Consider the following 16,005-nt stretch of genomic DNA (forward strand, 5'->3'; position numbering starts at 1 on the left):
TATTTAATATGTTGGTGCTTTTATATGTTAACAGAATATAACTATGTTAAAAATAAAATATCTTTCAGACATTTATTGTTTCTGATTATTGGGTTTCCAAATCCTGCAGTGCTGTCATTTTTCCAACTTACTCATGCAACATCCATAAACTTTCTCCGTTTTTTTAAGGAGCGTTCACACAAGCGAAGCAGCTGATTCTGCGCAACGGAACGGAACAGAACGCGCATGTTCTCAAAAATACCAGTCAAACTCACAGGCTTACTATACCAATCAATAACAACTAGTATGATAATTTTTATGTCACTGGTTTAGATATTTAGAAACAACTATCCGACTGTCTGTCAGATTCAGGCAACAGTAGGCTATAAAATGCAGATTAATCATCACTTTCTAGTGTCGGTCCGTCAGCCTTTGTGCGCATGCGCTCTGCATCCCTCATCACTGTGACGTCACGGAGCTTCATTCTGTCAAGATGTTGTTCGGTTCCGCGGATGAGAGCAGATCAGCGTGATTACAGCGACGAGACAGCGACAAAATCAACCAAATCCGAGATCTGTGACATCAACAATTACTATGGAGTTAAAGAAAGCCATTTCTGCAAGCGAAGCGACGATGAAAACATACGGCGCGCTGCAGGAGACAAACCGGAGCAGAGACAAAGGTGACACACACTACAGATTTTCATGTTATTATCAGATATCATATAAGTCTTATTATCAGATATGATTGCAGTATTGTTATCAGACGCGATACTGGTGTTATCAGATATGATTCAGTTTTCAATAACTCTGATGCACTGTCGTGTTTTTGAGGGTCATCGATGTATTCATTCAAGTGACCCTTACATTTAAAAACGTGCACGTGTGTTTCTTCAGCTTTTTCACACGTTCCCTGCTTTATTTAATCAGTCCCCTGATAATGTCCAGCTGTGGACAGACCATGATTTATTTATTTTATTGTCATTTTTTATGATGCAAAACATGCCATCTTCATTACATTAATTAAGGGTGTTTGATAGCATCCTGTGGTGGAAATGACGTTAAATTGAGTCTTATCTTGTCAATCACAATGCATTCAGGTATTGAAACAGCTTTCAGTATTGTTTTTTAATTCTTTTATTACTAACTTTAGTAATTATTAAGTCAATCTTTGAGCTGTCTGTCTTGGACAGTAAGCCCAATCGTTTTACATTTATTACACCCAATAATTATACCAGCAGGTAAACTTGTGCAATATTTTTTAATAAAATGGCAGCCTCCTTTGTTCTGCTGAAGTTCTGTTTTTGTAGCTAGCGCTTCATGTGCTTCTTCAAACATCCCAAGTCTCACATTTCATCTCAAGCGCTTCAGTAACTCTGTTGTTGTCTTGGTAAAACATATACTAATAACTTAAAAAAAAAAAAAAAACTTTTAGTGGCATTAATGGCAAATTCCCCTTTATGGTGGTATTAAATAAACATTTCTAAGAGAGAAAAACATTTCACAATAAATCATCTATTTTGTAGTGCAAGACTTCTCAGCTCAGAGTTTAGTTCCAGCCCTCATCGAACTCAGCTGACTTCAGCTTTCTAGTAATCAGGAAGATCTTTAAAGTCTCCAAGATAGTTTTAGAGTAAAAACAAACAGGGAAGATGTAACAGAGCCACAGATGCTGAATAAACAGAAGAGTCCAGGAGGCTGATGGAGCGGAGGAGTACGAGGGGTCAGGCCTGTGAGCTGGAGAAGACCACCACAGTGGAGCAGGGCCAGAGAGCACAAGAGAGTTCAGGATGGGCCCCTTGGACATGACGGAGCAGACGGGAAGCACACAGGGTCCAAAGACGGAACAGAGAGAGCAGGTGTCTGGTGGAGAGTTGTAGCAGACACACAGCAGGGAGCACAGCTGATGATGGACGGACCTCCAAGACCACCGAGCTCAGAAGCTCTGAGACCACCAGAGAAAGGGACCGGCCTCGGCTCTCCGGCTCCGGCTCCAACCTCTTCCACTGGGAAGCTGAAGAGCTCGTTCCCTCGAGGAATGATCAGAGAACTGGAACTGTGTGTGACTGGAGAAACTCAGAGAAACTCCAGAGACTCAGGAATGTGGTCCAATCGCCCCGACGGAGAAAGACAAGGTCTATTCCTTCTAGATCATGTACGGCCAGTTGTTCTGTAACACGGGAAGCAAAGGATGCCAGGAGGAGACGTGGGATTTTTAATAAGAAAAGCAAAACCAGATCAAGGATCAGGTCACACTGGGAACCAGAACACATACGTTTCACAACTGACCAAGAAACATATTAATACAGACAGACTAATGAGATAACAAGGAACATAATAAAGCGTAACCAAATCATTAATAAAACTACAAAGGACTACAAAACCCAACACAGCAAACCAAGAAACAAGAACTACAACATAAAAGTCCAAACAAACAGAGAACATGTAATCATGACTTTTATATAACAAAAAAGAATATCAGCCTCTGAGACACAAATGTGCCTGAAGTTGAAGAAACATGCGCTGTGTGTCTGACCAATCACAGCACAGAGTTCAGCTTACAGAACTATTTAATCCCATCATTTTATTTCCACTTACCCTTAAGTTGACACCACTGATATTATCATGCAAGCAGACAGTAACAATATTATTTCTACAGCCTCAATCCTCGTAGGAGAAGACAAAAGATGAAACACATCCAGCATTAAGACGCTTTTAACTCAAATACATAGAGACCATACTCTCTTACCAAATTAAATTTTACAATTTTGTTCCACCTCAATATTATTTTCTTTTTTTTTTTTTCTTTTTTTTTATAAATGGATGCATACGTCTGTGACTCTGTTAAGCGCACAAAGAAAAATACAGAAGGATGTTTCTGTTACTGAATGTATTACTGAATTTTAGAATGTCATATCAATGTCTGAATGAAAATGATCCCAAAATAGAGGAAATGATTGACTGTTTAGAATTCATAATCAATAATTCCTAATGTCAATGGCCTCTGACCTCTTTAAGATCATAGCAGGTCAGAGCAGAATATATTGTGTCATAAACAGCTTTATAATAGCCACAAATTTTTTTTTATTGAATTACTAAATATCTCCACCTGTGTGAACCTGAGCAGAACTGATTTCATACATGCAGTAAACATCACTAAAACACTGAGACTCAATAAAGAAACGTGATACAGCAGTGACGTATGATATACACCTTACAGTGAAAGAGCCCTGAGAAAACTACTACACACACACACACACACAAAAAACAAACACACACAAAACAAACAAACCAAACAAACAAAAAAAACCAATCATACACGCACACACCCACACACACACACACACACACTCAATCACTCACACACACACTCAATCATACGCGCACACACCCACACACACACACACACACACACACACACACTCAATCACACACACACACACACACACACACACACACACACACACACATACACACTCACACACACACACACACTCAATCACTCAATCACACACTCAATCACACACACAATCACACACACACACACACACACACACACTCTCAATCACACATACACACACACACTCACTCAATCACACACACACTCACACACACACACACACACACACACACACACACACACACACACTCAATCACACATACACACTCTCAAACACACATACACACTCTCAAACACACATACACACACACACACACACACACACACTCACACTCACTCGCCGTCTGTTTGTACCCAGGCCAGATGGACGTGTCCATGGCTGAAAGCTCCATGTCTGCAGTCGAGCTGGAGGCGGAAATGGCTCGGATTCAGCGTCTGCGGGAGGTGCTGGTGAGACGCGAGTCTGAGCTGCGCTTCATGTTAGTAGCTGCTGCATTTTCTGCACGTGTTCAGAATCAAATGCTGAAATTTTCCTCAGTTTTCCTCTTTAAAATTCATAGTTCTGAAATTATGGACTCTGAGCGACTGGTTTTCTTTCATGCTCTTCTCAGGATGGACGATATTCATCTCTGCAAAGACATTATGAAGCTGAAGCAAGAGCTGAGGAAGATAGTGGCAGTGCCAGGTGACTGACACACACAAACACACACACACACACACACACAAATGTGAATGCAGGTTTGCCGTCATGTAACAGGGAGACAAATTAAACTAAAGTGAATGCGAAACATTGTGCATTTCCATCAACTACATAAATTACGTCATTATATGAAACCAAAGAAAATTCATGTCTGCATGAACGTTCTAGAGTTTATCCGAATGGTTTTTTTTGTGTGCATTTGTGCACATGTTCATTCAGTAAGTGATAACCACATATTCATTTGCAATAAAAATAGTTCAGTGAAAACCGATGCAAATAAGAGGTGAGTGAGGGGAGAGCGGCCGAAGGATGGAGTGACACTTATATGACCTGAGACACTGCTGCGTTTATGTCTTAGATTGAAATCATCTGTGTGTTTTCATCTAATGCACAGATGCAGAGAAGACTAAGAAACATCGTCAGAGAGAAGAGAAATTAATCCAGGAGATTCATCAGCTGGTGCAGAAGAGAGATTTCCTGGTGGACGATGCTGAGGTCGAGCGTCTGAGGTCAGAGAATACAAGTTTTATTGGTGATATTTGTCATCAAATTGACTTTTTCTGTGAGGTTTCTCTGGCTGTCTCTGTCTAATAGGGAGCAGGAGGAAGATAAAGAGATGGCCGAGTTCCTCCGACAGAAGCTCAGCGTTACACAGAGTAAGAGTTGTCTCACATGCATGTTTCTTATTCCACTGTGGGAGAGATCTGTGATGTTTCTGTCACGCTCACTCATGACACGACAGGCGATAGGGCTGTTGCTAGGTGACATGCATGAAGTGCACACAGTACACACTGAATAAAGTGATGAAACAAAACAAATATTTGAGCTCAGAACAGAAAAAAATCCCAGTGACTGTAACTCTGTAGTCGCTCTCTTTTCATACTGGCACGTTCTCATAGCAGCACATCATCTGATTGGATTCCTGACAACTATTGGGCTTTTTTTTTTTTTTTTTTTTGAGAGGTCAATGGCAAATGGGTTAAAGTTAAGATGATTTTATGTTATAATGCAGCAGCGGGATGAAGCACACGAGTAGTGTATGGTTCGCTGATTGGCTGTGTTTCTCTCCGCAGGAGCTCCGAAGCCCAGAACGGCCGAACCTCCAGCCAACAAACCCTCCATCAGCAAGAGCAGCGCGGCCCTCATTAAGGACTGCTGCGGAGCCACTCAGTGCGTCATCATGTGAAGACCATCACTGAGATCCCCCAGAACAAATCATATTACCTGAATTTGATGAATATAAGTTTGTTGACTGGAGCATTAGAAAGACGTTCAGCCCCTCTGTGATTCTGCAGCATGTCAGTGACTCGGGAGGAGCACGAAACATCCCCGAAACACCAAACCCAGCTCAAAGAGAAGCATCTGTTTATACTTCACTGTAATGATACGAGTCACGAAGAATCACTCACAAGCACAACAGAATCACATCTAACAGAAACTTAGTTAAGAAATGTTAAATAGCACTGTTGTGAGTTTTCAAACACGTGTGTCACAATCCTGTGTATGTTAGAGGCTCATCAGACAGTTTACAGACACTTCATCTTAGACATTAGGAGCCCCTGTAAAAAACAGTCACTCAGTAATTATGACTGAATTCATCATATTTCCTGGACAGTTCACTAAACATTCCCCTTAAACATTTGGGGGTTTTGTTACTCTTTTTCTTTAAAAAGGAACATGATCGTGAACACAGAAGTGGAACACACCCATGTCAGTAATAAATGTGCATAAACATACAAACTATGTTTGGAGTTACAGCATTTATTTGCCTTTTGAAATATAGTGGTATTTGAACAGGCCTGATGATCAGAAATAATTAGACATAAACTGAATCTGAATGAAGCAGGACATCAGCTTGTGAATATTCTGCAAATAAAGTATCTTCCTTCAGTCTGTTTCTGCTTTATTCAGTGTTTTGAAAGCAGTGGCTCTGATATTCACAGCGCTCGGATGCTTCATATTTATACAGTGCTGTGAAAGTGTTTGATTTTCTGTATCTGAGGGGGAAGTTGTGGCCTAGTGTTTAGACAGTTTGACTCCTAACCCTAAGGTTGTGGGTTCGAGTCTCGGGCCGGCAATGTGTGTGTGTTCACGGTGTGTGTGTGTTCACTGCTCCGGGTGTGTGTTCACGGTGTGTGTGTGTGTGCACTGCTCCGGGTGTGTGTTCACGGTGTGTGTGTGTGCACTTTGGATGGGTTAAATGCAGAGCACCAGTTCTGAGAATGGTCACCATACTTGGCTGTATGTCACGTCACTTTCATCTTTGCTTTTATACACACTGAATGTCATCAGCTCTTCAGACGAAACTTATGAAAACATGCACAGCAAACAGATACAGCCATTCTATTTTAATATATAACCTAACTTGGAAACACTTTACAATAAGGTTCCATTTGTTAACTGCATTAATATGAACTAACAGTGAAAAACATTTCTAAAACATTTATTAATCTTAGTTAATGTTAAATTCAACATTTACTAATGCATTACTAAAATCAAAAGTTGTATCTGTTAAAATTCAATTCCAGTCCTGCAGACCCACTGCTCTGCACATTTTGTACGTCTCTCTTCTCTGACACTCGGTCCTTCAGTTCACGGATCTCTCCTAACGAGCTGACGATTCTTTATTGTCACTGTACAAGTAAAGTGGAATTAGGGCTGCCCTTATGGAGCAGTCACATATGACAGTGCAAGCTAAGCATCCACTTTAAGAACTGAAATAAATATATTCTAAATAATCAGGTGTGTTAAATAAGGGAGACATGCAAAATGTGCAGAGCAGGAGGTCACCAGTGATGGACCCGAGCTGAAATGAACAATCAACAGTTCTGTTTTTATTAACTTTTTATATTAAATCATTAGCAAAGATTAATAGACAATATAACAAATGTATTGTTCATTGTTAATGTATTTACCAGTATAAACTAATGTTAACCTTACTGTAAATGGTTGGGAGGACCTTGATACCTTAATGAAACACACTAACAGAAGCTAGAAGTACAAAGAAACAGCAAATTAGATTAGATTAGATTCAACTTTATTGTCACTGTGCAGAGTACAAGTACAGATCCAATGAAATGCAGTTAGCATCTATCCAGAAGTGCAAATAACAGAGTATTTAAAATAAATATAGAATGTGTGTATATACATTAATCTTTATGACATATAGTGCAAGTTATGAGGTGGCAGAGACCAGCTCAATGCAAATGACTGTACATACAACACAGGGTGCAAAGAACTTATAAACAAAAGATGCATTATACAGTGAGTAAAAAATAGATGAGCGTCTGACAGCGGTCAGGTGATCAGAGTCCGAGTCTCAGAGCACTGCTTTACTGTCCAATCATAGCATACCAGCCAAATTATCCACACAAACATCGTCATGATTTACTCTCCCTCATGTTCCAAACATGTATGACTTTTTTTCTTCCATCGAAACACAAAAGATATTTTGAAGCTTTGGTGCCTACTGACCTTTCCCTGAATCGACAAAACACTGCAGCATTTAGAAGAAGATCTTCATTTGTGTTTACAGAAGAAGCTCAGAGGATCGGATGGCTCTGGTCCAAAACAAGGCATTTATCACAGTGTGTTAGCTTTATTATAACTGATTGATTAATTATTTTATTGATTTTTTTTAAGCCACATCAAAATCTGAGCACAAATCCAAACAGGACAGAGATTTCAGTGACATTCAACAGTATCTGATAAACATTTCTGCAATCAACGGATAATGATATCTCAAAATACTGCTGTATATTTAAAGATAGATTTTCCACAGAACGGGTTCTTCTTGCTGGTTTTTATGTCCAGTCTGATGCCTCAGTTAATGACAGTCACTCTCAATCCGAAAACACATCTAGTGTTTGAGAAAGTTGTTGCACATTACGTTAGTTTGTACTAATTTGGCGTTACAGAGCTTTTACTGTAATATCAATCTCCAGTTGTAGTCTAATCGAATCAACTGATGCAGGCAAAGACTAATCTGTCATCAGGGGTAAGAAAAATGATGAGGACGTCGAAGATCTTTGACGTAGAATAACTTTTATTACAGAGTAGCAGTGACAAAGTACAAACAGCACTTCGGATTCAACGCAGTCAGAATGAACCCAGAACATCCTAAATTCAAACCTTTTATACATTTTCAGTTTACTACCCTTCATGTAAATGAAGTTGCTCCTGTTGTAACAGCTGTAGTCTGTATGTTAGTAAGTTCTGAAACCTCTTTGTCTGAGGTGGTTCTCAGTGTCCCATTCTACAATTGGTCACCATTTGATCAGGATGTGATCATCCCAAATGGTCTACAAACAACATAACTGTTGACCTTCTTCTTCTCTATAATAATTAAGCCATTTTGGGAAATGAGCATGATCAAACCTATTGTGGAGTGGAAGCTGGGTCGAGGCAGACTATCATTTCTTACAGTGCCCCCTTTGATGCTCTTGGCCCAAAAGAAGCATCGCATCCACTCGCTTCCACAGATTACACCTCCCTTCCCGGGCAGGTGCCCAGTGCCGGTGAAGCCCTGTCTCAGGTTCTCCCCCTCTGGCCAAAGGAGAATCTTACCCGTCATTGGGTCATCACCTCATGCACACTGGTTATCGCTCCATCCAATTAAGCAAAATTTATCATAGAGACTTTTCTCAAATTTGACAAAATGACATACAAACATATTTTTTGGGGTTTGGGAGAGGAGCACTTGAGAACTTGAGATTATGACAGTACAAACATAGCCAAAAGCCAAAGGAGCAAAAACATCAATCAACAGGCTACACAGTGTGTGTGTAGTGTAAGACCCGCTCCTTCGGGTCTTACACTTCACTACACTAAACCGTTAAAAATGTAACACTTACAGTACGTCAGACCAAAACCACACTACTTCGGGTTTTGGGTTATATTTTTAAAACCGTTTACTTAGCCACAGTATGTCAGGCAAACCACACTGCTTCAGGCTTTAAACTTCAGAGTCACGGTGCATCGGACTCAATACACTATAACACACAATGAAATAATTCTGCATTGGGTCGATTCAGTTACTTTAGAATTTCATCAGAATTATCACAACTACTAACTCGGTTTCAGTTACTTTAGAAACAATAGGTCTAATACAACTCTGCTACCACACTGCGTCGGGCTGATTCAATTACTTTAGAATCTTAACAGAATTATAAGAGACCAACAACACATTTCAGTTACTTTAGAAACTTTAAACTTAAGCACTTTGCTTCAGTTACTTTAGAAACAAAGACTCCAATACAACTCTGCTAGCACAGTGCTTCAGGCTGATTTAGTTTGTTAGAATCTTAAACAGAATTTGTAATTCTGCCAATACTGACTAAATCAAATTCTCATCTGTCCTTAAATTTTCTTTTCTAGATTTTTTTTTTTAACGAGGGGGTTCCCTGACAAAAACAACATAGAAGAAAGAAACCACTTTTCTTACCTTTGCCTGCTTTTTTGGGAATTCCCTCCTGGCTGGCTCGCCAATGTAAGAAAAAGTGATGAGGACGTTGAAGATCTTGATGAAGAATAACTTTTATTACAGAGTAGCAGTGACAAAGCACATGTAGTATCTTGGGTCCAATGGAGTCGGAATGAACCCAGAACATCCTAAGTTCAAACCTTTTGTACATTTTCAGTTTACTACCCTACTACTATGTTAAATAAGTTCTGACACCCCTTTGTCTGAGGTGGTTCTCAGTGTCCCATTCTACAATTGGACTCCATTTGATCAGGATGTGATCATCCAAAATGGTCTACAAACAACATAACTGCTGTCTTCCTTCTCTATAATAATTCAGCCATTTTGGGAAAGGGGCATGATCAAACATATTGTGGAGTGGAAGCTGGGTCGAGGCAGAGTATATTTTCTTACAAGGGGCACTTCTTTAATATCTTTATTAATGGAACGTTATAAATGATCAAAAGTTATTTGTTGAAAACTATGACAAACATTTTTATTGAAATGGTCTTTAGCATATGAATTGAGTTTATCATCAAGTGAGTACATATCAGTAATATTCCACATTAGTGTCAGGCTGCAGAACACAAAAAGACCAAAAATGAGGACAGCAATGTCCAAGTGAACAAACTGAGATTGGCAAGCCTACCCTATCATTGTTGTCATTGTAAGTCAAACAACATTTAATGTTGCTTCTTGAGAGGTGAAAGTGATTAACATTACAATATCAGTTCATTTCCGAGTATCTCTGTTAGTCAAACAAAAACAAAAGTCATGTTATGTTTGTGAATGGGTGTTTGGTTTAGAAATCTTTTGCTCAAAATCTTAGTTTTGAATTCAATATAGATCTATTGTCAGATTCATGCATATCCCATGAGTTGCTACTTCATACATCAGTACACAACTGTGCTGAACTTTGACAAAAGGTGATTTTAAAATGTTATAATAGTTATTTTATAATCAGGGGTGCACATAATTTCTTCAGGCTGGTTCTCATAAGAGAACCTGGAGATTTGGTTTGGTCCTCACATTGCATATAGCCTTGACCCATTAAATATAACTATAAAAAATTAATAATAGTTATAATATTATTGCACTTTATTTATTTAGTTTTTTTCTTAAATAAAATAAACTAAATGTGATAATATTAAAAATAAAAGGTAGGCCTAGTATTAAATACAAATACAATTATTTTATAGTAAACTTAAAAATAAAATGCTAATATTTACTACTTTCTTTGTCTCTTTAAGAAGAATCGCTTTATATATTCCCCATTTGTAAGTCGTTTTGGATAAAAGTGTCTAAAAATAAAAGCGTTTTCATCTTTTTCAAACTTAAAATCAGCAGGCTTTTATTTTGGCGGGTTGCCGGCAAGTATGTATACGCGCTTCTGGTTTTAGCGCTGCTGCTGATTAAAGAGCGTCAGTGAATGAATGTCACAGTTTTGCATTGTGCTTTGAAAATGGACAGGGATAGCCTAGATTTATGTTTTCAGTTTAAAAAGAAATCTTATATAGTACAGTTTTCGATCTAAAATGGCAATTGTGTATTAACAGCTGTCAACCATGTTGGTACGCAAATGCGCTGTCAGAACTTATTTATATAGCGCATTTTTTATTTTGGTCACGCATGCGGACCTGCGGACGACTTATGTGCACCCCTGTTTATAATGTCGTGAATATAAATCCAAAAGCAAAACATGTCAAAAGGACTGTATTACGGAGTTCTGCTGCTTATAGAGCAAATATCCTGACAGTTTCATTCTCGGTGATTTCCAACAGGTGTCTGAATTCTTAAGCAAGGCACATTTTCCCTAAATTAAAAACTTTCTTTAAAGTGAATTCTACATATAATGTTCCCATTTTATATAAAGTATACAAAAATATCAAAAACATTTCAAATAATATTCAGGCGTCAGCCAACACTGATCTTGCACCGCTGCGTGTCGTATGTTTGAGACAGACGTTCCTCCCAAACAGCTTGTACTGGACCATTAACAGTTGAGAAAGTCATCAGAAAAGCAGCGATACTCTGTGAGGAAAACAACTGAAAGCAGGACACAAAATGATGCTTGTGATATTTATTATACATGACAGAAATTTGGTCATTACATAGAAATAAAAAAAAACTCCTAACTGGACTTTCTGGTGGAGACTAAAATCATACAAGACCTCCAGTGTCTTGAGGCTGAACGTCCACGTTATTTCACATGAAGCTCATTAAGTTCAGCGAACGTCACAATCTGAGAGGCTTCTGGGTTCATTGTGGTCGTCTGACAGAAGTGAGAGTGAACACACACACACACACACTAAAACTGCACTCGACGAACAGAGACGCTAAAGATGAGACACACACACGTACATTACGTCACATTTCTGCTGGGCAATAAATGCTCTGCCTAAATCAAATATATCCATAAACAGCATGAGGCAAACGTTATGCAAACATGCATAAAATCACTGAGACACACGTACATCAGCTCAAGAGTTTCTGCTGGTAGCATTTTGAAGGCTTCCAAAAACATTGGCCAAAGAGAGCCACCCTTAAAAGAAACAAACAAATGCGTTCAACAGCCGCGGTACACAGGACTCTCTGAGCTCCTCGTGTTGCTGCAAGCTGAAACATACGCTAAACAGATCACATGCACACAAATCAACCCACTGTGACCCAAAGCCGTTAGCAGAAGCGGAGTCCCGCACCGGCGTCTCACGGCTGATACAAACCATTGTAAAAGCCATCAGAGAGCCGCCGCGGAGAGCAAACCGCAACTGAACACACGAACTCAAGGTTCAAGTAAACAACCTTGGCATTTCCAGAGGAACAGTTACACTGATTAACATCATCTAATTAGCACGATTTTGCCAAAATGCATAAAAGAAGAAACACAGTAAAAGCCTGCAGCTACTCATAAAGGACCGCTTTCAAACAAGGGTTTATGCACCATCTGCATAGAACTATCAAAGCAACTTCCGGACCAAAAACAAAACATCCATAAAACGACAAACTGCCTCGGCCTGCAGAATATTAGGGTGTTTCTCTTCGGCCCGCTGAACTTCTTCACACAGACTCCCATAATTCATCTGGACGCCAGTGAAACTGTAAGACGAGTGTGAATCTCCTCCGATAAGCAGCTGAGACGATCTTAAACTAAACACTTCCGTAAGAGTTTCAATAAACACAGACTTCATTCACAATATGAACTTAAGCGATTCGAGAAGGGCAGCTTCGACTAATCAATCAGTTAAAAGGGAGGAAAGCCCTTTGATAACAGGCTCTGGCTCTGAAAGAGACTTAACACAAAAGCATCTGTGAGTGTTTGAGATCTCAGATCGAAAAAGAATAAAGTGTATTCCACCTTCCAGCAAACTCATTCTTCCATTTCATCAGACGGAGCCCATGTGCTTCAAACAACACAAATAACATCTCAAACAAAGGTATGACAGCACATCTCAGCAGGAGGATAGATTCACCGTAATGAAGGTTTGGACGATTCACAGCAGCTCAGAGTGACGTCCAGCAATCAGCAGCGGTCTGCACGATTCAGGTCTCAACCTAACAACTGATAACGAGCAACTGCAGTAAAGAAAACAACATCCCACGTAGAGGAGCGGTGGCTTGGTTAGAGACAAACTCGAATGAAGAACACGAGGTCTGCTGCAGTTCAGACAAATCAAACTTTGAACGCAGAACGTCTGCTAGCCACACAGAATAACACGTGTCACAGTTCACAAATATTCCTCCTCACGTGACGTGCTCAGCTTTAGACTGACAGGGCGGGTGTGAAGGAGAAATTAGCCGCAAGTTTAACCTTGTTGCGTGCCGTTCGCCGGCCGGGGCTGTCTGTGACACACGTTTTCATGCCCAAGGGCTCCGCAGTGTTGCTCACTCCATGATCTGGGCCGTTTTCAGAAGCCGAAGCCATGAGGGGACCGTTGGCAGACTGAGGCTGCTGATCGTGAACCGGCTCTTGTTCAGACGGAGCGTGCGGATGCGGCTCGAAGCGGATCAGATCCCTGGGCTGCAGCTGCACCGGGTCGGGCCGAAGCTGAGGAGATGGGAGGCAGGACGGGACCGGAGCACACAGCAGATCCACAGGAGAACCCAGACACAGCAGCTCCATCTCGCCTGCGGGACACACACAGATTCATTAACTCCAGCTGATGACGGATGTGCAGGCTAACGATCGGCAATCTTTACCGCTGGCGGGGCTGTCGGCTGACCGGGGCTCTTCATCAGGACGCAGCTCGTCTGCAGTGACCGCAGGACTGCCACGAGCTAGAAACATACACACACACACACACACGTTCAACTTGATTAAAGGGTTAGTTCACCCAAAAATGAAAATTAGCTCATAAATTACTCGCACTCAAGGCATCCTAGGTATATATGACTTTCTTTCAGACGAATCCAGTTGGAGTAACATTAAGAATTGTCTTTGATCTTTCAAGCTGTTTTATGGCACTCAGCAGGTGTTGCAGTGCATCAGTCCAAAAGTAGTTAAATAAAGCGCGCCCATCTATATATTTAAAAAAAAAAAAACGTCTCTTACGGCTCCAGGGGGTGAACAAAGGCCTCCTGTAGTGAATTGATGCATTTTTGTAAGAAAAACAACCATGTTCAAATTGTAATAATCCCTTTAATGTAGCTTGCGCTCACTGTTGTAAACAGAAGCAGTCCCGGGTGGAATGACGAACGCAGAAGCGCAGCGCAGATCAAAACAAAACAATGGTCACTAATTAGAAGTACAAAACAAGGATTTGTAAAGAAGAATTTCAGAGGATTTTAACATAAGCCAAGAGGTTTTCTTTTGCTAAAGTAAGTAAAGTTTGCTTCTTTTGATCCTATTGGTTTTCACGAGACTCACCGGCGTATGCGCAGTGCTGACCTCCATACGTCATGCTCCCGGAGCTGCTTCCATGTACAACAGTGAGCACAAGCTAGTTAAGGTTTTTATTACATTTTAAATATGGTTATTTTTCTTACAAAAAAACGCATCGATTCGCTACAAGAGGCCTTTGTTCACCCCCCGGAGCCGTGAGACACTTTTTTTTTTTAATGGATAGGCGTTTTTATTTCACTGCTTTTGGACTGATGTACTGCATCACCAACTGAGTGCCAAAAAACAGCTTGAAAGATAAAAGACAATTTTTAATATAACTCCCACTGGATTCGTCTGAAAGAAGAAAGTCATATACACCTATGATGCCTTCAGGGTGAGTAATTTATGGGCTAATTTTCATTTTTGGGTGAACTAACCCTAGAGGTCTTTTTGGGTGAACTAACCATAGTAATGCATTTACTGCAAATCTAATGGAACACACTCTTCTACCCTGAGAACATTCATTGGATTTGGCTCAGGTCATCATCAGATCATGCTGGATAAGAGTTACTTGTTTTGCTTAGAACTTCAGGGTCAGACGTGATCCAGTGTTCCTATCACCTGTCTGACACCTTGAATTATACTGAATGCATTCTTTATCCTACAGCATCCATCACATCTTCAGACAATAACTATTAAATGTCTCCTTTTATGCGCCACAGAAGAAAGTCGTACAGGTTTGGAAGCATATGTGAGCAAGTAAATGACACAACTAACCCTTTAAAACGGTTATGATAATCTACAAAAAGAAGAAAGTGAGGCTTTAAGCTCTTTCACGGAGCCATTCAGTCATCACTGATTTGTACTTTCCTTTTTTATGAACAGGCACTTTACAGGAGTGACAGAGACATGGAGGGAAAAAAAATAAAAAATCAAGGATTCTGCTACCTCTCATGTCGTTCTTCAGGACGATGATCTTTTTGTGACCGTGACCTTTAATCCAGACAACCTGTTCAAAACACAGAATGCATTTATCCAGAGAAATGTATGCGAGTGCGCTGAATCAAACAAAGCTAGTGCATGTGTCAGGGCACCTGCGGTATGGCGGCCAGCAGCTCCTCCAGCGTCTTAAAGCCATATGTCTGCGGCTGAAACCCTCGGCCGGTGTATTTGCTGAAGGCGCCGCAGAACTCAGACAGGAAGATCTGGTTATAATGATACGTGTGCAGCAGCGCACGGATGCTGCGGGCAAACTGGTAGAGTCTGGTCAGCCTCACGCGGTCCTCGGTGTCACCGTCGTCCTGCTCACCTTCAGAGAGCTGCAGAAGAAGAGAGACACTGTCAGCGACAGGACAGACAGAGCGCTGGACGTGTGCCGTGGCTCGTACCTGCAGCAGGTAAGGCAGACTCTTCAGCAGCTCGCTCAGAGAGATGAAGCCGTACTCGCAGGGGTTGAGCGGCGCACCGTAGCTGAGCTCGTACTGCTTCCTCAGCTCCTCCACTCCGAGATGATCACGATCCTCAGGAAGTGACATCATCAGCGCCAGCAGCTGAGACGTCAAGGCACGCAGGGACTTCCTGTTAATCAGCTGTACCTCTTTCCCTTCAGGAGTGTCTACCACCTAGAGAGAGAAAGAAAGAGCGCAA

At 40.7% G+C, this 16,005-nt stretch overlaps 2 protein-coding genes across 9 annotated transcripts in view; one reads left to right on the forward strand and one right to left on the reverse strand.

The window, feature by feature from the left end:
- The first annotated feature begins 430 nt into the window (after positions 1 to 430).
- Positions 431 to 5,968, forward strand: bmerb1 (bMERB domain containing 1). Its single transcript, XM_042757637.1, has 6 exons — positions 431 to 661; positions 3,737 to 3,857; positions 3,990 to 4,063; positions 4,473 to 4,587; positions 4,673 to 4,734; positions 5,152 to 5,968. Exons 1-6 carry the CDS (start codon positions 574 to 576, stop codon positions 5,262 to 5,264), a joined length of 573 nt encoding a protein of 190 aa, XP_042613571.1. The 5' UTR covers positions 431 to 573; the 3' UTR covers positions 5,265 to 5,968.
- A 5,636-nt stretch (positions 5,969 to 11,604) lies between these two features.
- The window catches only part of LOC109080691 (meiosis regulator and mRNA stability factor 1-like), a 31,069-nt gene continuing 26,668 nt past the window's right edge, over positions 11,605 to 16,005 (reverse strand). For all 8 annotated transcript variants that reach the window (XM_042757645.1, XM_042757639.1, XM_042757643.1 and 5 more), the window contains 5 exons: positions 15,747 to 15,980; positions 15,453 to 15,677; positions 15,307 to 15,367; positions 13,737 to 13,814; positions 11,605 to 13,664 (listed from right to left, as the gene is read on the reverse strand). In XM_042757645.1, coding sequence (XP_042613579.1) covers positions 13,300 to 13,664; positions 13,737 to 13,814; positions 15,307 to 15,367; positions 15,453 to 15,677; positions 15,747 to 15,980 — 963 coding nt within the window. In that variant the 3' untranslated portion in view covers positions 11,605 to 13,299. The remainder of the gene's footprint in view (positions 13,665 to 13,736; positions 13,815 to 15,306; positions 15,368 to 15,452; positions 15,678 to 15,746; positions 15,981 to 16,005) is intronic.

This window comes from Cyprinus carpio, chromosome A6, assembly GCF_018340385.1.
Source record: "Cyprinus carpio isolate SPL01 chromosome A6, ASM1834038v1, whole genome shotgun sequence".
Lineage (NCBI taxonomy): Eukaryota > Metazoa > Chordata > Actinopteri > Cypriniformes > Cyprinidae > Cyprinus > Cyprinus carpio.